Source organism: Macaca thibetana, chromosome 1 (assembly GCF_024542745.1).
Source record: "Macaca thibetana thibetana isolate TM-01 chromosome 1, ASM2454274v1, whole genome shotgun sequence".
Taxonomy (NCBI): Eukaryota; Metazoa; Chordata; class Mammalia; order Primates; family Cercopithecidae; genus Macaca; species Macaca thibetana.
Genome location: NC_065578.1, coordinates 74,868,579 through 74,895,187, shown reverse-complemented (window position 1 = coordinate 74,895,187; position 26,609 = coordinate 74,868,579). Strand labels below are relative to the sequence as shown.

Sequence of the window (26,609 nt, the reverse complement as noted above, 5' to 3'; positions counted from 1 at the left end):
GAGGCAGCATTTGTAAGGTGCCACTTCATTACAATGGAGTAAACTGCGTGAAACTGATCATCTCTAAAGACCTCTCTTGGTCTAACATTTCAGGATGCTCCTTGTTTGAATTATTTTTAGTTCAATGTTATATAAAACACAAGCAAAAAAAAAAAAAAAAAAAAAAAGAAGTAGCTCCTTCTGAAATGCATATAGCTGAGATGATTTTTTTATCTGACTTAGCACAGTGTTTATTTCAGTATTTATTGAATATTTTGTAAGAATACCTCTAAAGAAGTAATTATAAGATGATCCATAAAGAGCTCAAGTCTCTACTGAAGAGGCAAGGTAAAGAAAAATTTACATGATGATATAAACATCATATGGACAAAGTTTCAGAGTTCAGAGACACGGAGAAAATAATGGAACTGAAATGGAAGGGAATTATTTATGGAAAAGGTAGCCTTATCTAGGACTGAAGGGTGGGTAATATGTGCATAGGAAGGGAAAAGTTGGCTTTTCCTTAAAATTAAATTTCCCGAGTGCTTACGATTTGTCGTCAGTGAGTCCAGGAACTGCAGAGAAAATGAGGATGAGTGATACTGTGGTGGTTCATACTTGGGAGGCCGAGACGGGCAGATTGTTTGAGCTCAGGAGCTCGAGACCGGCCTGGGCAACATGGCAAAAACTTATCTCTACAAAAAAATACAAACATTGGCTGGGCGCAGTGGCTCACGCCTATAATCCCAGAGCTTTGGGAGGCTGAGGCGGGTGGATCATCTGAGGTCAGGAGTTCAAGACCAGCCTGGCGAACATGGTGAAACCCCATCTCTACTAAAAATACAAAAATTAGCTGGGTGCGGTGGAATGTGCCTGTAATCCCAGCTACTCGGGAGGTTGAGGCAGGAGAATCGGGAAGCGGAGGTTGCAGTGAGCTGAGATTGCACCATTGCACTCCAGCCTGGGTGACAGAGCAAAACTCCATCTCAAAAAAAAAAAAAAAAAAAATTAGCCAGGTGTGGTGGTGCATGCCTATAGTCCCAGCTACTTGGGAGACAGAAGTGGGAGGATGGCTTGAGCCCAGGAGGTGGAGGTTGCAGTGAGATGAGATTAGGCTGCTGCAGTCCTAAGTAACAGAGCCAGACCCTATCTCAAAATGAAACAAACCAAAAAAAAAAACAAACAAACAAACAAAAAGAGTGATAGTGTCTCTGTCTTAAAGAAGTCACAGATACTCTAGCAGTAATAATACAATAAAGGATGTGGTAGACAAATAAAAAGATGCACTGTTGGAAAAATTAACAACAAAACAATATGTTTCCCATTCTAAAGACAGGAACCAGACCATTCATGTTGAACTTTCAAAGGTCAAGGTTTCTAAACTAGTTCTGCCAGCTGCAGTGATTCACTCCTCTCTAGTCTACATAAGAAGTTGAGGTTGAAGAGAAAGAGATTTATTTGGTGAGAAATTGACAGTGTTTTACATTTCACCCACCTTAAGTACCAGCCTCTGACGGAGAAGAGGATGTATTTTTTGATGGTACAAACCTCCTAAATAGAAACTTCACAGCATGCTCGGAGAAGTGGAAATTGCCTCGGTGCTGGCACAGCAAGAATTTCAGACCCTGAAGAATGTGGCTCCCTGCATAGCCAACTTAATGCCTTCTCTTGGTGTTCTAAGTTGTTTCTGGGGACCTGAAAGACAGTGAGTCCATGTCTTTCTCTGACCTGGAAAATTGGGAGATTGCCAATTCCTCTGAACTTCAGGTGAGCTTCTGTGAAATACACTTAAAGCATGGGGAGTTGCATCCACTGATCTCTTCTGATTTTATTTTTATCAATGACAGTTCATTTACTCTTTGGGAGTAAACAGGTAAAAGCAACCTTCTGTAGAAGCCAAGTTGTCTTTTTACCTGTCATTGAATTTAGACCACTCAGATAGCCTAGTAATAGTAATAGTAATGGTAATTGTAATTGTAATAGTAATAGTAACGGTAATAGTAATAATAATAATAGTGAAAAAAGGCAGAATATGGTAGATGCACAATCCTCTCTCCTCAAGTTAAGGAGAGGCTTTTCTAGAGGACCACTTGGAGAGCTTTTGCATGTCTCCAGAAACTTGAGCATCTTACCAGTGTATATTCTAAAGCTGAGATGCTGTCGCTGGAACTGCCCAGTCTGGTGGCTGAACACACAGGTGGCTGCTTTGTGACTAAGCTGTACTTCCTCATATGGCAGGCTAATAGTGAATGTTTCTGAGACTTGATAAGGACTCTATGGAAATGATTCTAACCAAGAGTACTTGCCTGAAGGACAGGAACATAGGGGTGGACCCCAGAAATCCAGGAGGCAGACAGAAAAGAGGCAGACAAGCCAATTGCCTAGGATTGATGAGGAACCCACAAAGGCACCCCACAGAGTCAGCAATTGTATTTCTGCCACCCAGAGGGCCTTGCAGGTAGATTGCAAACTGTAGCTGTCACAAAAGCTGTGCTGCATTTTCTCAACACTTACCTTCCTACCCACAGATATCAGAAACAATGACTAGCAAATTGGGGGGATGGAGCTAGAAAGAGAAAAGCTAATTTTACCTCCTACTTACATAGGCTGGGGATAGAAGAAATTTAAATTTGAGTTTGGAGTTTGAAATTATATTCAATAGAGATGTATCTTGTGCTTTCTAACTTGCTTTTAATGGTGTTGTGTGGTTCTCAGTTTGTTTTCTCAGCTTTGCATTCTTCCCTTTCATCATCAATACTGCTTTACACCTTATTTCTTTAAAAATTGATGTTAGGTTCTCGTTAACTTTTATATCATGAAGCACTTGCTGGAAATTATTTCTTTGTGAAGTTCTGCTTACTTCCAGCATGGTTTTTCATCTGTATTCTTCTTTCTCACATGTTTTTATTTTTGCTGATAATGTGTTTGCAAAGTTATTATGTCCCTTCTTTTTATCTTTTAAAATACAGCAGTTTTGTTTAGGCCTTCTCTTTGCTGTGCTATAATGTGAGTGAATTCCACTTGCTTTTTTATTACCTGAGATTCAAGGAGCTCAACTGTGGCTGTGCACAGGAGGATCCACACTCTACTCTCTTCTGGAATTTTAGTAAATGTTTTCTGTGCTAAAATCTTAATTTATTGCAGTTTATATTCATTACACTGAGAAGTATTCTTGGGCTTTGAATTATTTCTTCTAATCATCATGGAGCCCAGATTCTTTGTTTGCTTTAAAGAAAGTAATCTGGAATTTGATTGTGTTTGTTGAGTTCTCTACTTCAATGTCATTAGCTTTTTAAAAGTTTCCCTCTCCATATTTGCCCATTTCTCCCCAGTTGCAATTTCTCTTCCTCCCAAGCTCCTCTCTCTCATCCTCTGGGAAAAAAATAAACAACATAAGGAGTGCATGTAGGTTACTTCCCTTCAGGCACTACACATGCTTCTTCTCTACTTTCTCTCCCTCAGAGACTCTTGTCCTAATTATTTTCTATTTTTTTCTTCCTTTCTGCTATATCACTATTTATTGTTGGAGATAATTAACTATAGGTGTTTATGATTGTTCTGCCATCCTCTCCATTTTTACCCAGCTGGAAGATGCCAAAAGGGAGATTTCCAATAGTTCCCTTTTCTGGTAGAACATGCAACTAGTTGAGTTGGGACTTTTCCTCCCTTGCAAAATTCTTTGTCTCCTCTAAGGGTTACTCATCTTTCATCTAAAGCTACTTTTCCCATGTTATAGTGTAGGAGTGGTTGGTTAAACTTTTCAGAATTTTGTTTGCTCACCTTCCCTACAAAATGCTTGTTTGGAGGATGACATTAAGAGGTTTGCCATAGCTTTGTTCTGTAAATTCTTGAAAACTTCTTCGTATCTCTTTGATGACTACAATTTTTTGAATGTTATGACATGACCCTTTCGCTTGTTTGAATGCTATTGACTTTTTTTTTTTTTTGCTGCTTTTTCCCATTTGCTATTCATATAATTAAGTTATATGGGAAGGATATTTTTAAATATTTGGCTGAAATCCAATATAGAAACCTTAAACTCTTTTATTCCCATTTGTCAGTTGTAGAAATTAAAGGTCATAATGTGTAAGTGATTTGCCTGAAACATAGCTTATGGAAGAAATAGGCAAGGTGGAGGCATGATTTGAATCTAGACCTGTCTTTTATCCTGTAATCAATATTCTATTCTGTAATCAATGGAGAGCAGACAGGATTTTTAAATAGGTGACTGATGAAATGAAACATTCTTTTTAGGTTAGGGAACTAGCATGTGGTTTGAAACAGATATGTGAAATGAATTTGCAGAGAGGGAACTATGAAAGCAGTGAAACAAATTTGGAAGGTTTTATAAAATCAGATATAAAGTAATGAGAGCCTGAGGTAGAGGGAAACTTCTTTCATATCCTAAAGTTTTGACTTTGGTAATTAGAATCTTTTTCTGCATAGGTTTCTAGGGTGCCATCAATCTGCCTATTACCTACTCAAATTTGTAAGAATTTTGTAAAATTAGGAAGCTATGGATTAGAAAGCAAGGCACGGACTAGTTTCTAGTCTTTTGTTTTCACCACGTACTAGCTGTAAGACCTATGTTAAATCATTTCAACTTGCTGGGCCTCAACTTCCTTATGTTTAAACTGAGAAAACTGAATTAGATGGACTATAAATGCTCTTTCAACTCATAGTAGATGCTCAAGAAAAGTTGAATGAATCAACCAATGAATAACATTCCAAAGAATAAAGGAAGAGTTTCCTTTCCTGTGCAAATGGGAACTTAGAATCTGTCAAATGAAGAAAAAAAGAGTTTTTGGTTATTAACAGCTCTTCAATTAAAACGTATGTATTAAATGTCTATTATATATGAATTTCCTTTCTTCTTTAATTTTTTTAATAGAGATGTGGTCTTGCTCTGTTGGCCAGGCTGAAGTGGGTGGCGTCATCATAACTCACTATAGCCTCATACTCCTGGTTTCAAGCAATTCTCCTGCATCAGCCTTCTAAGTAGCTGGGACTACAGGTGTGTGCCACCATGCCTGGAATCTTTTTTTTTTTTTTTTTTTTTTTTTGGACAGACGAGGTCTTGCTATGTTGCCTAGACTGGGTCTTGAACTCCTGCCCTCAAGTGATCCTCCCACGTTGGCCTGCTAAAGTTCTGGAATTACAGGTGTGAGCAACCACTCCTAGTCCCTTTCTTCATTATAACTTGACATTCACAGGCTCCCTAATCTGATCCCAAAATACTATTGCAACCCTATCCCCCTGCTGCTCTTGTCAAGGATTACTTACCATCGAACTAGGAACTAAGTTCCTATTATAATGACTAAGACAAAATCTCAACCCAAATGGACCTTCCAGTTTGATACAGAGACAGACATCCACACAGATAATCAAGATATAATGTAAATGAAATAAATCTTAATGATAAAGGTACAACCAACATGTTATGGTAATACACAAAAGGAGCCAATACTTCTCAGCAGAAAATGAGTACCATTTATGACTCAAGGGATGACTAGGACTTTAAAAGATGGAGATGGGAAGTGAAAAAACAATGTGAATGAAAGCAAACCCATATGAACATATGTGGCATATGTTCAAGGAATTATAATTCAAGGAATTATAAAGAATCCAGTGTGCCTAGAACATAGAATGTTGAGGGCAGAGAGTGGAAGAGAGGAGACTGGGAAGGTGAACTGGTGCCAGGTGGTAGAGAACTTTACATGACATAGGAAGCTCATGCTGTACTACAAAAGCTTTGAGAACAGAAGCATAATATGCTTTGCTCAGAGTAATATGAAGATAACCAAGGCATCAATGTGAAGATGGATTAGAGAGGTGAAAGAATGGAGTCAGGGAGATCAATTAAGTTTCAAGGAGAAGAACTTGAAATAATTAAAATTAAAAGTGGTGTTGCTAGTTAGAGAGAAGGGACCAGGCTAATGGAAAATAAGCCCAGGGAAGCAAAAAAGATTTGGCTAGAAAAGGTAGGCTGAGGGGATGTACATGGAAAAGAAAGCAAATAGAATTCATAAAAAACTATATATTTGGCTTACTTTCTTGCAGCCCCCTGTGTGCACGGCTTGAGTATGGAGAACAATGGGAAGAGCAACACAAGAGGAGCCTAGAAAGAGTCATGGGTCAGATCATTCCTGTGTAGGCATCTTAATTATTTGAACTGTTTTTCTATGAGCAATGGAACCCCATTGCAGGTACATTAGCAGGAGAGAGAGATGGTCAGCCTCCTCCCTTCCTCACATCCTTGCTAATTCTGGCTGGATTCCATAACACACTACTTCTTGTTTCTTGTCTATCTCTTAAACTCTGTGCCTCATTCTCCTCTCAAATCCTTGTTACAAAACACACATCTAGATGAATCTGATCACTGACCTTCTCTTGTCCTTTACATTGATGGACCAAAATAAAATGATTTCAGGTTTGATTCTACTCTAAATAAATCCATTGCCTTTAACAGCATCTTGACCCTAACAATGACTAGGATCCTTTCAATGTTTTCTTAGTTATTCCTTTCCCCTGTTCTCCACAGTAGGCATCTAAAATAATTTCTAGTTTTCTTAGATGTTCTTCCCCACAACTTACTTCCTCAAACTCAGCAGATAACTATATGCCCTACTTCAAAGAGAAACTGGAAGCCCACAGAAACTTTCTTAACTTCTTGCCACCATATCTACAAACTGCACCCAGAACTACGTGGTGCACCAGTTAGGAAAGTGACTACAAATATCAGTAAACACAGCAATTTAAACTACAGAAGCTTATGTTTTCTCACATCGGAAGGTTGGAGTCAGAAACTAGAGGGGAATGGTGAAGATTTAGGATAGTAACTGGGGGACTAGAGTACCAGAAATAAATAGACAGGAGTACCAGAAAATAAATAAATAAGATACCCAGCATCACTCATAGTCCAGCTTCACTGGCCCAAATAGGGGCTCAAAAATTGCTGATACTATTATTTTTTATTATGCAAGTTGTCAAAAGTCATAAAGTGTATCATTTGACAATGCAAGTTGTCAAAAGTCATAAAGTGTATCATTTGACAAGTTGCAACCAGAATTCAGATTTTCTGATTCACTATGCTTTGGTAACCCTAATTAAGATAGTATTTCTGGCCTGTGAAACCAATGAATATTTAATTCCTAATAAACCCTTTGCCCTGTGGCTAATTATGCCTTGAATTAGTGGCATTCGTTACTTCTGGAAAGGCATTCGTTACTTCTGGAAAGGCATAATCCACGTAGAGAAAAGGGATCTTTCTTTAGTTTTGAATCTCACGGCCAATTTTCTTGAGCACTTTGTGAGACAATTTTCATGAAATCCAGGACTTTTGAAAGGGGGAAAAAGTTTCTGGTTTTTAAGTTCCAAAAGTAGCCCTTTATAAATCAAAAGGAAAATTTAGCTCTTTGGAAATAGAATATTACAACAAGCCATAATGTTGAAGGCATGGAGGAGATGATACAAGGGAAGTCCCACCGTATGAAAAGTAGAAAGTGCTAGGGGAGGAGTTAAGGGGTGTGTGTGGGAGACAAGTAAGTGAGAGATGATGCAGTGCCCTTTACTCACAGTGCAACTCAGTGGGTTCATAGTTTTTGGGGGAACTTTGGAACATCAGTAGCTGAGAGGTTAGAAGTCTCTAAGAGAAGCCCTGTGTCAACGTGAGGTGACCACAGTAGAATAAAAATGGTGGCCAAACAGTGACTGGTGCATGTTATGGAAGAGATCTAGGGTTCCTTAGTGACACTGAGGAAATATAAAGGGTAATTTAGAAATAAGCATTCATATACTTGCCGTAAGTCACAGCAGAGCTGGTTTCAGTAGAAGTCTTGTTCAAAGGGACATCATAGTGATGGCTGTGAGTGGGCAACTCAAAATTGAAGTTCAGAGAGAAGATATTGCTAAGTCTCAGAGGATCCATAGCATCAGTGATCATCCTCTTCTAGTGGAAGAGGTTTAGCTCTCATTTTCGAGGTCCAGATTCTCAACTGGATCTAGAAGGACTCAGTGGTGGTTTCAGAGGACTTTGGCAAAAGCAGTGCTCCTTTTTGTTCTCCAGATTTCCTCTTCTCTAATGGCCTACTGACCTCCCTTAGAGAGATACCTTTGGGAGAGAAGAGGGTACAGAAGAAAGATTGGAGAAGGGCCCAGAGCTCTAGCATAAACTCCATTTGTAATAAAGCCTTAGCACTCTGAAGAAAAATTAGTGACTAACATATGAGGTAATATTTTGAGACCATATGCATATCATGTTCTCAACAACCTCTTATCCAATGATTTTGGCATCCACTGATTTCATAATTATTACATCAGGCATTGCAAAATGATGACTTTGTAATTCTATCATTTCTTCTACATTTATTAGCTCATATTCTTCTAAAAATAGTTAATAGTTAGTTAATATTTTCTCTTTTGATTATCACCATTGGCTCATTTTATTTTATTCAATGTATTATAATACATTATCATAGTTAATCTTTTTGGGGCTCAGCTCTTCATATGTTTGATCAGTGGATAACCACTTCAAGCTGGCTCCTTTGTCCTTTTAACATGATCTAATTAGTCTGAGCTCTTTTGTGTTTTCTGACACATCAATATGTTCCAGGTTTACCTGGTACTTTCCCTGCTGCAGACCTAGAGTCATTTTTCTAAGGATCCCTCTTTCTTTTAGTGAATAATGGTATTTAGAAAGCAAGATGTGGGTATCATCTGTGTTCATGGCTATAGAATACATTGCTTGTAGGTTCTTGAATTACTTTTAAATGGAAAGTTTCAGTATCAGTCCCCAACTCAATGAGGGGCTCCAGAGCACAACTGAGGTGTGGTGTGCAAATTTAACTCTCAACCAATTCTATAACTATATCATTAGTTTATAAGGCTTATTCCAATTACCTATACAAGAACTAGGCTGGTACTTTTAAATGTAAATTATATCATATCATTTCTCTGCTTAACATTATCATGTCCTAAGATTCAGCCACATTGGTCCTTCAGTTCTTCTCATTCGGGAAGTTCTGAAGTTGGAAGTGTCCAAGATGGTCCATTTTTTAAAAACCGTATCCTTCGAGACTTTCAAATTTTTGTGTATATTTTATAATACATATGATATATTAGTACAATAGTATACACAATATAAAAGTAACCAAATACATGTAGTTGAAGAAGTGCGAGAAATTTTTTAAAAAATTGGTGGGCTGCTTGGTCAGTTTGGAATTTAGAAACTACTGCTCTGATCTTGAATTTCCTACCTGGGCCTTTCAGCATGCTGTTTTCCCTCCCTGGAGCAGTCTTTTCCCTGCTTTTTGCCTTGCTCATTTCTGTCATTCATTTCTCTTTTTAAACATCACATTCTTAGAGGAATCTTCCTTGACATTCTCTGTCTAAATTATGCTATATATGTTGCCCCCTCCTATACCACTATGTTTTTTGTTTTTCTTCTCATAGAACTTGTAACAATTTGTAATTATTTGTTTGGTTATTTCTATCTCCCTTGTAAAACTGTAAAATACTATGAATGTATGAACTATGCTGTTTTATTTCTCCATTATATAACCAACCACTTAGAAGAACGACTGGCATATAGTTCTACTCAATGCATATTTGTTGAATGAATGTAGGATAGTTAGTGAATAAAGAGAAATAGAAAAGAGAAGACAAGGAAAAATACAGTTTGGTTCGTTGTCAAAAATGTCTCAGAAGCATTTAGTTAATTGGTATGCCATTCATTTTTTATGCAAATGGTTCACTTATATATGAGGGAGTGAGTTGGTAAACTGAACCAAGGACCAATGTTACAAACAAATTATAATGGGACAACTTGAGAACACTTTGGAGGTAAATTGATTAATTGGAAGCTGGCAGGAGTAAGATAGAAAATTCTGTCCTTGAGCAGGCCAACTGGAGTATTAAAAAAAACAATTCTCATTGTTTATGTACTTTTCAGGAAAACTTGAGAGTTTAACGGTGTAGTATACACAGCTATCTCTATGTAATGTCTGACAGTGTCCTTCCATTCATACTCTGCCTCACTCAAGTCAGGTCTGTGCCATTTCTCTCAGTGAAATTTCTGGGTTATATGATTAGATAACTAGCTTTAAGACTTCTTGGTCACCCTAAAGGCTTTTTTTTTTTTTTTTTTTTTTTTTTTTTTTGGTGTGGGGGAGGTTCTGTAGAGTTGAATTGCAATCAGCAGACACTTCATTGTGAGTACAAAAAAGTGCCCTATTAATTAACTCCCTCTAGAGGGATGCAGTTCTAGAGGTTGGATGACAGTTGGTAAATTGAACTTGGCAAAATTAAATAAAATTTTCCTCTGCACAGACTCAGCACAGTATTTTCAATTTCTAGTAGTAATAGTAGTGTTGTGGGTACTTTGAAAGCAGTAAAGTGTTGGGGTGGAGTGAGGAGGACTCTCTTTGTGAAGGTTTTATCTAAGAAACCCAGAATTTGCATTTAAGCCCTTCAATGATGTTTCTGAATTTCGTGTCTTTCTGCCCAGTTCAAACATACATAAATGAAATTGCATGTTTTCTGAGTTAAGGATCATCAGTGTGATAATCAGAATGGAGTAAAGAGATTAAAAATTATACAGGGGCTCACCCTAAGACCTTCTGTTTAATTCAAGTGAAATTTTATTATAGTGAGTATCTGTGTCAGTCACAAGAGAGGGAAGAAGTGTTATTTAAGTCTCATGTGTATATAGTGGTGTGTGGCATGGGGTAGGAAGCCAGCCTCAATTTCTCCCCCTCTTCACATGTTGATTGAGTCTGCAAGTGCCACAATTTTTTTTTTTTTTTTTAAATGGACTAGCTGGCTGATCTCATTCTCTTTCAACTGTTATTTCTATTTTAACCTTTGTAGTCACAGAATTGTAGCGTCCCTAAAAACCTCAGCTGAGGTGAATATTAAGATTTTTTTTTGTGTAAAAATTTAAAATACAATGTGGTTTTTCAACAGTGGAGCAAGTTTGGATCATTTGACATCCTTTGATGTTATAACATTATTAAAATCAGTGGGACATTTGTTGTTTCTTTTTATTTTTCTCTAAACTACAGTTGTTAATTTATGCACAGGTATTCGATGTAAAATGTTTCAGCCAAAAATACTCTTCTATGGGTCATATTTTTCAACCTTTTCACTGCAGTTGCACTAACATACTTTCATAGCATTCATTCTTTATGTACTATGAATTATATTTTCATTTTAGTCTTTAGTAAAATTTGTATAAGTTCATTTTTCCTGTTGAGCTTACTTAATACTTCCACGTAGGAACATGTATTCCTTTCCCTATTCTATTTCTTACTTTATGTGTAGTCTTGACACGGCTAGAAAAATCTAAGAATAATGATTATACCACATGTAACTAATGTTACCATTTCAGTTATGTGTCTATTTTTCAAAAGGGTTCATTCAGAACTATCCTTTAAGGGAAATAGAGGTGAGGCCAATTTCGTCCTTGTCATCATCTTCATTATCACAATCTTGTCATCACTATCAGGAAAAATGTGTATCTCTGTGCCCAGAAGAACCACATGTGACATAGAAATTATTTCATTTACTGCGATCACTCTCATTGATGGCTTCAAGAATAGCCAGAAATTCTAACCATATACAGAAAACTGAAACTGGACCCCTTCCTTACACCTTATACAAAAATCAACTCAAGATGAATTAAAGACTTAAATGTCAGACCTAAAACGATAAAAACCCTAGAAGAAAACCTAGGCAATACCATTCAGGACATTGGCATGGGCAAAAACTTCATGACTAAAACACCAAAAGCAATGGCAACAAAAGCCAAAATTGACAAATGGGATCTAATTAAACTAAAGAGCTTCTGCACGGCAAAAGAAACTATCATCAGAGTGAAAAGGCAACCAACAGAATGGGAGAAAATTTTTGCAATTTACACGTCTGACAAAGGGGTAATATCCAGAATCTACAAAGAATTTAAACAAATTTACAAGAATAAAACAAACAACCGCATCAAAAAGTGGACAAAGGATATGAACAGACACCTCTCAAAAGAAGACATTTGTATGGCCAACAAACATATGAAAAATGCTCATCATTACTGGTCATTAGAGAAATGCAAATCAAAACCACAACTAGATACCATCTCACACCAGTTAGAATGGCGATCATTAAAAAGGAAACAACAGATGCTGGAGAGGATGTGGAGAAAGAGGAATGCTTTTATACTATTGGTGGGAGTGTAAATTAGTTTAACCATTGTGGAAGACAGTGTGACAATTCCTCAAGGATCTAGAATCAGAAATACCAATTTGACCCAGCAATCCCATTACTGGGTATATACCCAAAGGATTATAAATCATTCTACTATAAATACATGCACATGTATGTTTATTGCAGCACTGTTCACTAGAGCAAAAACTTGGAACCAACCCAAAGGCCGAACAGTGATAGATTGGATAAAGAAAATGCGGCACATATACACCATGGAATACTGTGCAGCCATAAAAAAGGGTGAGTTCATGTCCTTTGGAGGGACATGGATTAAGCTGGAAACCATCAGTTTGAAACCATCAAACTAACACAGGAACAGAAACCCAACACCGCATATTCTCAGTCATAAGTGGGAGTTGAACAATAGGAACACATGGACATGGGGAGGGGAACATCACACACCGTGGCCTGTCTGTGGGTGGGAAGATAGGGGAGGGATAGGATTATGATAAATACCTAATGTAGATGATGGGTTGATGGGTTCAGTAAACCACCATGGCACGTATATACCTATGTAACAAACCTACACATTCTGCACATGTACCCCAGAACTTAAAAGTATAATAATAACAATAAAGAATAGCCAGAAATTTAGAAACACCTATCCCACAAATCATTTTTATAAATCATAATTAATTGCACCCAAGGCCTTGGTAATCTCTAATTCTGGGGACATCAGATGCCATCAGAATTAGAACCATACTCAAGGATTTGGTTCAGCCCTTGCTGTCTGGGGGTAAAAAGCAATTGATGAAATTTAAAACTGGACACATGGACACATAGCTCATAGTCTATGTGTTATTGGCAGATGTGTTCTGTTAGGCCTACCCTTTTCTGTGTTTGTGTTTTTGTTTTTTAATGTATTCACCAACATCACAAAGAATATTTTACAAGAAAATTTTGATTTCTGACTCCTGAAAAATCAAAATTCTTACAGCCCCAAGGTTTTCATTCCCACAAGGCATCCTGCAGCTGACTAGTGAGTGGTACACGCTCTCGCAGTTCTCTACGGTCCCCTTCCCTTGCTCAAGTACAACCCTTCCCTTGCTCAATAATGGACCGAATATATGACAGTGGTCCCAAAAATTCGTAATACTGCGTTTTTACAGCACCCTTTCTTTTCTTTTCTTTTTCTTTCTTTCTCTCCCCTTTTCTTTTCTCTCCTTTCCTTCCTTCCTTTCCTCCCTCCCTCCCTCTCTTTCTTTCTTTCTCTTTCTTTCTTTCTTTTTTTCTTTCTTTCTTTCTCTTTCTTTCTTTCTTTCTTTCCTTCTTTCTCTTTCTTTCTTTCTTTCCCTTCATTCCTTCCTTCTTTCTTTCTTTTCTTTCTTTCCTTCTTTCTTTCTTTCTCTCCCTCCCTCCTTCCCTTTCTCCCTTCCTCCCTCTCTCCCTCCTTCCTTCCTTCCTTTCTTCCTTTCTTTTCTTTTCCTTTCTTTCTTTCTCTCTCTCTTTCCCTCCCTCCCTTCCTTCCTTCCTTCCTTCCTTCCTTCCTTCCTTCCTTCCTTCCTTCCTTCCTTCCTTCCTTCCTTCCTTTCTTTCTTTCTTTCTTTCTTTCTTTCTTTCTTTCTTTCTTTCTTTCTTTCTTTCTTTCTTTCTTTTTTCTTTCTTTCTTTCTCTTTCTTTCTTTCTTTCTTTCTTTCTTTCTTTCTTTCTTTCTTTCTTTCTTTCTTTCTTTCTTTCTTTCTTTCTTTCTTTCTTCCCTCCCTCCCTCCCCCCTCCCTCCCTCCCCCCTTCCTTTCTGCTTTCCTCCCTCCCCCTTTCCTTCCTTCTTCCTTCCTTCCTTCCTTTCTTTTTTTTGAGACAGAGTTTCACTCTTGTTGCCCAGACTGGAGTGCAATGGTGCAGTCTCTGCCCACTGCAACCTCCACATCCCGGGTTCAAGCAATTCTCCTGTCTCAGCCTCCCAAGTAACTGGGATTACAGGTACCTGCCACCACATCCAGTTAATTTTTGTATTTTTCACAGAGACGGGGTTTCACTGTGTTGGCCAAGCTGGTCGTGAACTCCTGACTACAGGTGATCCACCCATCTCAGCCTCCCAAAGTGCTGGGATTACAGGCTGAGCCACTGTGCCCGGCCTCTTATGGCACCTTTACTGTGTTTGGATATGTTTGGATACACAAATACTTAGCATTGTTTTACAATTGCCTATAATATTCGGCATAGTAGCATGTTGTACAGGTTTGTAGCCGAGGAGCAATGGGTTATAACATATAGCCTAAGTGTGTAGTAGGCTATACCATGTATGTTTGTTTAAGTATACTTTATGATGTTTGCACGAGGATGAAGTCACCTAAAAACACATTTCTCAGAATGTATTTCTGTTGTTAAGCAATGCATGACTATATATTTATACTGATGGTATCATGTATTCTGTCTTACTGTTCCCTGCAGTCATTCTAATTGCAACCCTTGAACAAAAACACACAGTGTGGGCTACAGTGGAAACACTTGTCCTGGAAATCCAGGGCCTGGTTAGTTGTGGCCTTGATGTCTTTTGGTCTCAGTTTCCTCATCTGTTCAACAGGGCTAAATAAACCTCTTTTGATGCTCTTATGTGATTGTCATGACCTTAATTGAGATAATGCATGTAAGGACACTTTGAAGTGCTACCAGTGTAAAAACATATTAGTCATATCCGTGTACCAAAAATAGTCCTAACTAGTCAACTAAATTTGAGTCTCCTCTGTTGAGAATAGTACTGACACTGTGGAAGGAATGAATTAGAAAAAGGAAACCATTCCTGGTCTGAAGCAGAAATATTCTATTTCACATAGGCAGCTAGTGTCATGGAGACAGCTGGCTACTGAGTTAAAAGAGTTACAGTGAATCTGTGGGCAAGTTATCATACCTCCACGAATCCCATTTCACTGTCCATAAAACCTAGAAGACTGGACCTGCTTTTCAACTCATGGGTGATACAGTCATGATTAAATGAAATAAAGTATGTGAAAGTAATGAATACACAGAAAAACATTATTCTAATATAGGCAATAATTAGTAGTTGGTGATAAAATATGAGCACATAAAATGGACTAAAAATATTTACAAACTCTAATATTTGTACACAGTAAACATTTGAAGACCTGGAAGAGTAGTTTTTAATTAAGAGGCAGTTGTTTGGAAAAGAAAAACTTTGGGTCAGTCTTATTTCTGATCATAAGTCTGAGAATGGGCCTGTTTTGCTTATTAAAATAAACATGTTCTTTGTTTTTTATTTTTGATGCATATCTTCATTGCGAGAGGAATTGGTCATTTCGCATGTTTCTAGATTATTTACTTCAATATATTACATTATATGAAGCTATATTTAGAAAGGTTGAAAAAAAAACTTGTGATGATTTTGTGACTAATATCTCAGGAGCTGGAAGAAATTTTTGAGATGATGCTGTATATATCAGAACACAGAAGAGCAGAGAGACTGAGTGAGTTGTTCAAATTCTCAGAGCTACAAAGTTACAGGGCCAGAATTCACTATTGGGGTTTTTGACTTCACCGTTCTTTCTGCTGCACCACATTAGTACTGGGGCAACTTCTGGATGGATATATTGAATTAACTCACTGAATGTTTAGACAATCAGATTGGGTTGGGAACTGTACTAACCTAGGAGGAGGAAAGGAGAAATGTTAAGAAGGTCACTGCGAATTAGGAAGTGCGTTTCGGTGGTAATCTCACCTGCAGCATACAAAAGAAATTCGATATTGTATTCTCTCCCTACAGTAGTGCACCCTGGTAACCCCTCCCTACCCTACTCTTTAAGCCATTCTTTTTAAGATCCGCTACTCCTTTACATTCTTAAACTTTCGCCTGCCCTTGCAGTCCTGGGACGCCGGCAGGACTTCCTTTCATCCCTTATCAGCACGCGAGGGTAGAACAGCTCCTCCAGGAAAATGAGAACTTTCCAAAGCAAACCACCAGTCAGAGGGAGAAAGAACCTAGCCACTGGAACAAAGTTTCTGCTGGAGGCCAAGAAATCACACCTCCAGCTCCCAATTCCTCCAACACCTGAGAGCGTGAACTAACTTTCCTCTTTCCCACAGCCCCAAGGGAATTATCCTGGGCCCTCACTATTAAGAGCTTCAGGGCCACAACAAAGCCATCTTGCGGGTGTTTGCCAGTGGGCTACCTCTGGAATTCCATTTCTCTCCCCTCCATCAGCCTCCTGTTTCCCTCTCCCCTCTTTCCTTCTCGGTTCGGGAGGAGCAGAGGCAACCACGCGCTTCGGGGCTCATCACCCGCGTGGAATTCGGGCTCACTATCCTCGAGGAGGCTGCGGAGGAGGTCGGCTCCGCGGCCGGGTCGCGAGGGACAGTGCCGTCCTTCCGCAGGTGGCCGGAGTTCTGGTTGGCCTGTGAAGACGGGTATCTTTCGCGGGCCCAGCGCGTCCTGGCCTTTTGAGAGGGGGCTTGGAAGGCCCAGAGGAAGGCAGGCGGGATGCAGACTCCATCAGACTCTGCCTGGCTTTCTCCTCCCCGGCCCCAGATGGCCGCGGTCTCTCCGCGCCCCCCAGCAGCTCCCTGCCGCCGCCACCGTCGTCTTTCCCAGTAGCGGCTGCTGGATGACGGCGCCGTCTCCGGTTGGATGGGGGCTGGCGGCTCAGACGGGACCCCGGGGGTGGGGGCGTGGGGGAGGGAGGGTGTGGGGAAGGGGGAGGTCAGCGCTGGGCGGGCGCTCCGGGGACCCAGCGCTGCCCCCTCCAGCAGCAGAAGCAGCACAGCAGACGCCGCCGCCGCAGCCACCGCGTCCACAGCAGCGCGAGCTGGGGGCCAGCGGCGCGGCCGAGAGCAGAGGGGCGGCGGCGCCCGCCCCAGCCGAGCCGAGCCGAGCGCGCAGCCCGGCCGCGCTGCTGCCTCGCAGATGCCATCACAGCAACAAAGAGCTCGCTGAGCTGAGAGCGGTGGCGAGGGCTCGCCTGGGAGCTGCGCGGCAGCCGGAGGAAGCGCGTAGGGGGTCCGGGGGAGGGAAGGGGGCAGAAGATGGCCAAGAAGAGAAAGCCCCCCAGCATCAAGGGTGAGTCCCGCTCCCTCCTCCCCTCGCCGCCTCCCCTCTCTCACCCGCCGCCTGCCCCTCGAGCCGGCCTGTTTACATCCAGGCGCGGCCAAGTGGAAGGCTCCTGCCGGGGAAGAGTTTGCTGTGTCCGCGGGGGGTGAGGGGAGCCGCGGCGCTGCTGCACCTCCCCTGGCCTCCAGGGACACTCTGACAGGAGTTTGTGCCCCTTTTGCTTCCTGGGGAAACCTGGAGACTCCTCTCTCACCCCACCCCTTTGCTACTCCGCGAGCTTGGGTATCTATCTGTTGCACCTCCTCGCCTCTGGGCAGTGGGGAGAGAAGCGACTCGGCTCCTAATGTCTCGTCCTTTCTGGAATCAATATTCTCTCTCTCTCTCTCTCTCTCTCTCTCTCTCTCTCTCTCTCTCTCTCTCGTGAGTGTGTGTGTGTGTGTGTGTGTGTGTGTGTGTGTGTGTGTGTGTGAGAGAGAGAGAGAGAGAGAGAGAGAGAGAGAGAGAGAGAGAGAGAGTTTTTCATGGTCTCTTCTATTCTCTTCTTCCAATCCCCCCCTGCCTCCGCCCCTTCGTCCCTAGGGTGACAAGTTCTGCATCCATTTCCCCAACCTCCATCCTCAGGAGGAGGTTGGAGCTGGCTGCCTCTCCTTTTCCCCACGGTCAAGGGGACTTGCTACCGGCCAAGTCCCTGCAGGCTACTTCCTGCTCCCCAACCTGTCGAGTCGGGCAGTGGCTCCGGCTAAGCAGTCTCCCTGTTGCTCCTTTGGAACCCGGGTTTCCAAAGTTGGAAAGTTCGCGGGGAGAAGCGATGGCGGGGAGGACAAGGAAGAGCTTGTTGCTGGGGTGACTTGAGGCATTGCGGCGTGGTCCAGGGCGCGACTCGGGAGGGAGCCTCCTGGGCGGCGTCATGCCCAGGGGTCCGCTGGACTCTCAGAACCCGCGCGCGGGGGGCAGGTGCGAGCAGCCCGCGCCCGCAGCGCGGACTCGCAAAGGTAGCCGCTTGCCGGCTCCCAGGCTCTAGCTCGGGGACTCGCAGAGTCCGAGAGGTTGTCTGCAGCACTGCGGAGAGGTAGAAGTGGGCTCCGTGCACGGTGAGGAAAGCTGTGCGCGGGGGAACTGGACCTGAGGATGGTGGCGAGGAGGGGGCGTCGTTCGAAGTTGGATTTCAACACAATGGGCCCAATGACATGAGAGGCAGCCACTTACTGAGCCTTTGGGATTATATAAAAAAGGACAGGAACTCAGATGAGAGCTGAGAGGTGAAGGGTATTACTGAATACATTGGCTTGGACTACAGCAGCGCTCTAGGCTTTGGCATGCTTTTTGCTTTTCCTCCCAAGTCTGGCTTGTGGGAGCTTAGCTCCGCTCTAGAGGTCACTAGGGGGACACAACTTTATCTTGACGCGTCAGCTTGCTTTTTAATTGCTCTGGAGTACTCAAAGCACTTATTGGAAAGCGTTTAAAATCGTGATCTTGAATTCTTAAGAAGACGTTACTATGAAAACACCTGGGATTTTTTGTTGTTGAAATTATAAACTATGTATGATAATTTTATTGCAATGCCTTTTTTCAAATGTAGCTCCTGTAAAATTAGAGGGGCCTTAAACCTCTGATTCCCTCCCCACCCCCCAGTAAATTAGCGCATGGGTATAGAGATACACGAGTAAAGAAAGAAGAGAGAATATATTCACCTACAAACAGTTTCCTCTCTTTATCATGATATCAAATAATTAGTCTAAACCCAGATTGACAAGGCGTATGAGCTACACTTTTGGTTCGCTCCTTTTTTATGGAGCCATATGGCACGATAAGTGAAACAGAAGGATTGGTTTTCAGCACTGCTGATGTGGCTATCCATTGGCAGAAATACATTTCATTCCCACCCCAAACCTTGCAGATTGTAAATGGTCCATGAAGAGTGGAAAAAATTTTACAGTTTTACAGTACGTGGTAGCCAGAGAAAATCTCACCCTTGAAATTAATAATCTTCGCAGAAGCACTGAAAGATACGGAGGAGATTAATGAAATGAGCTCACATAAGAGATTTGATGAAAAAGACACCTCCCCTTTATTCCCCCCTCCCCTCAAAATACCAACAAGTTTTTGTTTTGTAGGCCAGTATGGAATTGTTTGTATTTTCTTCAATAAGTTTACTTTGATAGTGAAATAATTGAAGAATAGCAGTTAATGTGAAGCGTTAACAGTTTCTCTGGAACGATTAATAATCAAGCTTTCCTAGGACATGTGGTCTCAATGAATTTTATGTAGTACTTTGAAAATAAGGTTTTCTCATGCTACATGTTTTTCTTAAAGGAAAAGTTATGTTATTTAGCTCCTATCGACTTGTGTTGAGTTGTTTTTGTTTTTTAAAACAAGTTCATTTAGTATTTCACAGAAAGAAGGACACCTTTAAAAACAAATCCTTGGAGTTTCACTTTAGCGAGGCAGGATGAATTGTGATGTTTGATAGATGACAGAAGCAAACCCAGAATGTTGTAATCTATTGACTTGCCTCAATTTTGCCTTTTAAGAGGAGAACTCTACAAAAGCATCTGACTGCAGGCTTGCTGAACTGCTCTCAGATGTCTGCTTCTAAGCTACAACCAACTAAACTGGGACTGCCTGATAGAAAAAATATCTAGGCTTTATTGGCAGGGGCAGGCTACTGGGGTGAACTTTGCTGGATAAAACACTGTAGGTTTAGCAATATTCCATGCTGTGTTGGTTATTCTCTTACAAGAGCTGCTTCTCTGCTTAGCTACACTGCATGCAGGGAGAGATCATTCGTCGGATCTTGTGACAGGCAAGTTGCTCATTGGCTTCTGAAGTCCTAGCAAGAGAGACTACATATCCATAAGCCTAGAAATTGGCCAAAGAGAAATACAGTTTCTTAACATTAATAGAAGAATAAGATCTGTTGGCAGGATTTCTCAAGGGACATTAGCATTCGTTTGTGACATCTCATCAAAAGGACAGTTTTTCAGAAAGGCGAATGGAATATTTTACAATCCAATATTGATAATGTTTTTAATGAAAAAATGCTGTAGTTCATAATCAATAAAAGTCTTATAAATGCAAGTTGGTTACACTGGTTATAATGATATTACCACCCCCTCCCCTGCCTTTTCCGATGTTAATACAACAAAGACTTCTTACTCGATTACTTAAGTGTAAAGCTTATGTTTGGGTTAATCTATTCATTTGTTCATTTAGCACATATTTATTGAGCACTGAATATGTACCAGATTCTGGTACATAGTGCAAAACACTAGGGATACAGTGATGAACATGATAGACAATGAAGTAGGAGGAGGCCTGGAAGAGGCAGGTGACAAATACATGAACCAGAAAATTTCACATAGTGATTAATACCAGGAGAAATAAAGTGATGTGCGAGCAAGTGATTTTGAGGTTACTTTAGATTGCCTGGAAAGGTGACATTTGTGTCAGGAAACAAGTGATGAAAAGTAAGTTGCATGCCAGGAACTGGAACATAACTCTTCAGGCCTTAAGGTAGAAATGAGGTGGTAGCTTGGCACATTCACAGACAAAAGGAAGAGGTGTAGTGTGTAAGGAAGAGACAGGTAAGGAGAAGCCAGGACTTTTTGGTAACAAAAATGAATATAGAGTTTAAGTGCAATGGGAAGCCATTGGATATTCACTTGCTATTTGGAGATACATTCCTATCCTGGAAAATTATTTCAGGGAGAGGAATGTTCCTACATCAACTCCCTAGGCCAACTAAGGCGACCCAATAGACTTCACTTTTCTAAAAGGTCCAGTTATACTTAGGTTATTTTTTCTTGCTATTCACCAGAATACTTATGCAATTTCAATCTGAGATGTTGATAGCATCTCTAGGAATCCCTGCTTAGAAAACAATTCTAGAGAGAATGAGGATTAATTTAACATTTAGCACAAGATGATAAGATTAGTCGCTTCCCTGGCAAGCCTTTCAATGCAAGTGTCTTAGGAAAAACATACTGTAATGGTAGAGGGGGATTCTGAGGGGTCCAGAACATGACTGTACAGTAGGCGGAATGTGGAAGGCAGCATGAGAGGCTCCTAGGTAACAGAAAGGGGTCCATGGAAGGCGAAGAGTGACGTTTGGAAGGGGACATGAGAAAGCCTCTAAAACAACATCAGCCAGTTCATGATTTTGCCAAGAGGAAGCCTGATATGAGAGTGTTCCAAGAGAAACATTCTTATTCAAACACAGAAAAAGTTTAAACCAGGGTACCTTTATGCTTTTGACTGATCTTTTAATAATGAAGCATTTGTAACAATAAAAGCATACAGATGTTTACAAAGTCTCTTCGATTTGACTTAATCATCATTAGGTTTTTCTGATGGATTACAGACCTCACAAATGAAAATAGTGTGAACATATTGACGGTAACTGCTGTTTGTCGGAGGTAGTTGCTTGATAGCTAGTTAAGGAAATGATGCTCTTGGGTCCCATTTTACTGTAGAGATGTTGGTAAGAGGGATATGGGTATGTCGGGTGATTTTCTTTACCCTAAGCATTTGTGACAAGAAGGTGCTATGATATTCAGGAAAGATACAAATAATAATAGATTATTTTAAAGATAACCATGGCCTACTTCCACCTCCAAACTTTCTACTTCTTTGCCAAAGATTAATAATGAAAAAATATACTAAGAATTTCTGTAGCTCCAGGACTTTGTTCAGTCTCCTTTCCCTCTTTATACTCCAAGCGACTCCTCTGAGGCTAGCAAGGCTGGTAGGATCTCAGGGGTTACCTAAGAATGGGGTATGGCCCTTAGTGATACTGCAACACAATGTGCTTATGACATCAGCTTTTTTTTTCCACAGTAGTGAATCATAGCATGTTAGAGTTAGAAGGTTCAGTGTTGGTGGAGCTATTGAAGAAATGATAGAGTAAGAGGTGAGTGACACTGCTAAATGCAAGAAGTCTATGTGTATAGGAAAATTGGTCAAGTTTATTATTCATAAATACATATTCTATGCAACTCAAGAAATACACACACACGTGTGTGTGTGTATATATATACACATATATATGTATATATATAGTGAAGTCTGAATATAAATTAGGAACTGAGCTCTTCCTCTCTCTACATGTGCATGTGTGTGTGTATATATATACACATACTTATACATATATACTCATAGACATCCTGGGGAATTATTTAAAGAGAGTAGTATTTCTACATCAGTTCCCTAGGCCAACTGAGGTGCCCCAGTGCACTTCACTTTTCTAAAATGTCCAGTCATACTTATGTATCTTCTCTTACTGTTCACCAAAATACCAACAATATTTTGGGCTGAGATGTTGATAACATCTCTAGGAATCCTTACCTACAGGTATTCACACCTGATCACACTCCTCTCCCAAAATGAATCACAGCTGATCATGTGATCAGTACTGTATAGCAGAAAACTACATCATAAAGACATACACTATGGTTTCTGCCTTGTTCTTTTATGTCCTTTGCTTTCTTATGTTGCTCATTTTGGGGAAACCAGATGCCATGTTGTAAAAATACTCAAGAATTCCTTGGATTGTTTTTTGAAGCAGAGATTCATAGAGATGTTATCAACATTTCAGCCCAAAATATTGTCGGTGTTTTGATGAATAGTAAGAGAAGATACATAAGTATAACTGGACTTTTTAGAAAAGTGAAGTCCATTGGGTCACCTTACTTGGCCTAGGGAGCTGATGTAGAAATACTACTCTCTATAAATAATTCTCCCGGATATCTATGTATATATATGTATATGTATGTATATGTATATATGTGTGGAGAGAGAAGAAGAGCTCAGTTCCTAATTTATATTCAGAATTCACTGTGTGTGTGTGTGTGTGTGTGTGTGTGTATTTCTTGACTTGCATAGAATTCTTGAATCTTAGCTCTTTGTGGGAAGAACTGAGGCCTCCTGCTAACAACAACAACTTGCTAGTTATGTGAGTGATATATCTTGGGAACTGACCCTGCAACCAAGTCAAGCCTTCAGAATGACTTTAGCTTCAGCCAACATCTGACTGAATTTTATGATTGGCCCTGGTCCAGAGCTATCCAATCAAGCTGCGTCTGGATTCCTGAATCACAGAAACCATAAGGGATAATAAATGCTTACTTTTGTCTGAAACCACTAAAATTTGGAGGTAATATGTTACATAACATTAGATAATGAATATACCTGTGGTTCATTATTTTTGCACCTCTATCCTGAAATGTAATCTTTTTACCAGTTTCAACACTGATCTTGAATCTTAGACCTCTTTCCTAATTTAGTGAATTGGGCTGAAGCCCTGAAGTTCTCTTTTGTTGTTTCCCTTGAGTTTCTTGTAGCAGCTTGCTTTCTCCTCTGCTTTTTTGAGTACTCATTCATGGCTCCTCTAGTTCTCTTAGTTTAGAAGGTACTTTCCAAATTGAAGCACTACCGAACCAAAAATCAGAGTGATAAAGAGAATACAAAAGCCCTAAAATCTCCCAACAGCACAAGATTTCACAGTCCTCCAAACTAAGAAGACAGACAGTTTCTTAAAATCCATAATCTTTTATTCTCACCATCAAAAATAAGAGTGTGAGATAATGAATATGTTAAATAGCTTGATTTAGCCATTCCACAATGTGTGTAAATATCAAAACATCAAGTGGTACACCATAAATATATAAATTTTTACTTGTCAATTAAAAAAGAAAAAACCCAAAGAAATGAAACCCTAAAATATTCAAATAAAAATCTTTCCAACTGTATTTATCTATTCCTCCTTACCAAAGAATCCCTTCCTCCTCCCAGCCCAGCTGGTCCTTTGATGTATAAATAGGAGACTGAGAAAGAGGATTTTAAAAAGGCAGGTTGCCATCTCTTCTACTTGAGAGTAGGATATTAATCTATTTTATTCATTCATGTAGTTCTCTATTCATTCAATAAGTGTTAATCACTTACTATGTACTGGGCACTATTCTAAGCATGCTTGGGATAAATCAGGGAGCAAAATGAATTCTTCATGAGGTTTACACTGTAGATAGGGAAGACAAACAATGAATAATAATCATAAATACATTGTTGATATTAAAAATTGAAAAGTGCCATGACAGAAAGAAAAAACAAATAAGCATAGTAAGGGGGATTTGGATTGCTAATCATGGGATGATGGTGGGCCAACTGCAAGTACTGATAGGGTAGGACCAATCAAAGAGGTAATATTGAAGGAGGTGAAACAGTGGAAGGGAAGGAGACTTCCAGAAAGAAGGAAGAGTCAGGGCAAAGACCCTACAGTGAAAATATACCTGGTATGTTTGACTAGCAGAAAGAAGACCAAGTGGAATTAGCAAGGAGGATAGAAATAGAAAAGGAAGTCAGAAAGATGAGGGAAGACCAAATTATATTAAGCTTTTTAGAAAATTTTAAGGACTTTGGTTTTTACTCTGGGGAAATGTGGCACCAGTTCAGATTTTGAACAGAGGAAAAATATGATCTGACTTACATTTTAAAAGAATTGCTATGGCGACTGTGTTGAAAATATCGAGCCAATATATAGGGGTAATGAGAAGCTGGAAGACAAGTAGGGAACCTTTTGCAATAATTCTGTAAAAATTTTCTTCTTTTGGTGGCTGAATAATATTCCATTGTGTACACACACACACATCCCTCACATTTCATTTATCCATTCATCTGTGTATAGATGGATAGACACTTAGGTTGATTCCATATCTTTTTCTTTGGAAAAATATCTTTTCAGTTCCTTTGTCTATTTTTAAATTGGGTTGTTTGGTGATTTTTTTTTTTTTTTTTTTGCTATTTACTTACAACAACATGGGTAAACCTGGAGGATTTTATACTAAGTGAAATCAACCAGGCACAAAAAGAAAAATACTGTATGATCTCACTTATATGTGGAATCTAAAAATGTTGAACTCATAGAAGCAGTGAGTACAATGGTGGTTGCCAAAGGCTGGGGGAGTGGAAGAAGTGAGGAGATACTATTCAAATGGTACAAACTTACAGTTGTAAGACAAGTTCTGGGGACTTAATATACAGCATAGACAGTGATGGATATTGTATTAGTTTTCGTGCTGCTAATAAAGACATACCCAAGATTGGGTAACTTATAAAGGAAAGAGGTTTAATTGACTGACAGTTCCACATGGCTGGGGAGGCCTTACAATCATGGCAGAAGGTGAATGAGGAACAAAGTCACATCTTACACGGCAGCATGCAAGAGAGCATGTGCAGGGGAACTCCCCCTTATAAAACCATCAGATCTTGTGAGACTTATTCACTATCATGAGAGCAGCATAGGAAAGACCCACCCTCCTGATTCAATTACCTCCCACTGGGTCCCTCCCATGACATGTGGGAATTATGGGAGTTACAACTCAAAATGAGATTTGGGTGGGGACACAGCCCAAACTATGTCAGATGTGTTATTTAATTTGGTTGTAATGATTATTTATTACACAATATGTACATATACCAAATCATCATGTTGTGCACTTTGAACACATAGTCTTTATTTGTCAATTAATATTTTAAAATAAAAAGATGCTTATAAAAAAATTCAGTTGAGAGATGATAGTGGCATCTATCAGGGTAGAAGCAGTGGAGAACAGGAGAAATGGAAGGATACTGAATATATTTTTCTGGTAGAACTTATATATATTTTAAAACTAACAGGATGCTTCACATGAGAGAAAGAAAGGAGTGATGGATTAATGCACAGTTTTTGACCTAAACAACTAAGAGAAGGTGAAATTGGCATCAACTGATATTGGAAGATTGTAGAAGGGGCAAGTTTATGGGGAAGGATCAGAAGTTTAGTTTTGGACACATTTGGGTTTGAAATATTTATTTGATACACAAGTGAAGATGACAAGTAGAAAGTTGGATATGTGAGTCTGGAGTCTTGGAGAGAGACTTGGGCTGATCTTATGAATTTGGAAGTCATCAGAACATCGGTGGTATTTAAGATTATAGACTGGATGACTCACTGGGAATTGAGTATAGATTGAGAGAAATGATCTGAGCCCAGGGCTACTCCATTATTAAGAGATAAGTGATAAGGGGAGGAGTCAGTAAAGGAGATTGAGAAAGAGCAACTGGTGTCTAAGAAGTGGGTGTGGGGTCCTGGAACCAAGGAAGAAAGTGTATCAAGGAGGCGAATAATAATCAACAGTGTCAAATGCTGCCCATAGGTAAAGTAAGATCAGGGTTGAGAAATGGCTTTTCTATTTATTAATATGAAAGTCACTGAGGACCTTGATAAAGACAGTCCAGGTGAAGTGGTGGCAATGATGCTTTGAATGAAGTAGGTTAAGAGAATGGAGAGGAGGAAAATTAAAGACAGCACAGTCAACTGTTTTAAAGGGTTTTGCTGTAAAGGGAG

General features: G+C 39.9%; 1 protein-coding gene and 1 long non-coding RNA gene across 5 annotated transcripts in view; both read left to right on the top strand.

The window, feature by feature from the left end:
• Positions 1–26,609, top strand: part of SLC44A5 (solute carrier family 44 member 5) — a 531,948-nt gene that overhangs the window by 113,321 nt on the left and 392,018 nt on the right. For 2 of the 4 annotated variants that reach the window (XM_050805076.1, XM_050805067.1), the window contains exon 1: positions 18,304–22,139. The exons of 1 other annotated variant lie outside the window; for it this stretch is intronic. Coding sequence is in view for 1 of the 3 variants with exons in the window: in XM_050805084.1 (XP_050661041.1) it covers positions 17,206–17,239 (34 nt within the window). In the remaining 2 variants the exon portion in view is untranslated. Of the gene's footprint in view, positions 1–16,936; positions 17,240–18,303; positions 22,140–26,609 lie in introns of those variants that run through there. One more of the 4 variants, XM_050805084.1, reaches the window with a different exon arrangement.
• LOC126963210 (uncharacterized) lies at positions 974–11,986 on the top strand. The gene is made up of 2 exons (XR_007728980.1): positions 974–4,993; positions 6,040–11,986. It is a non-coding gene; the product is annotated as an uncharacterized LOC126963210 (long non-coding RNA).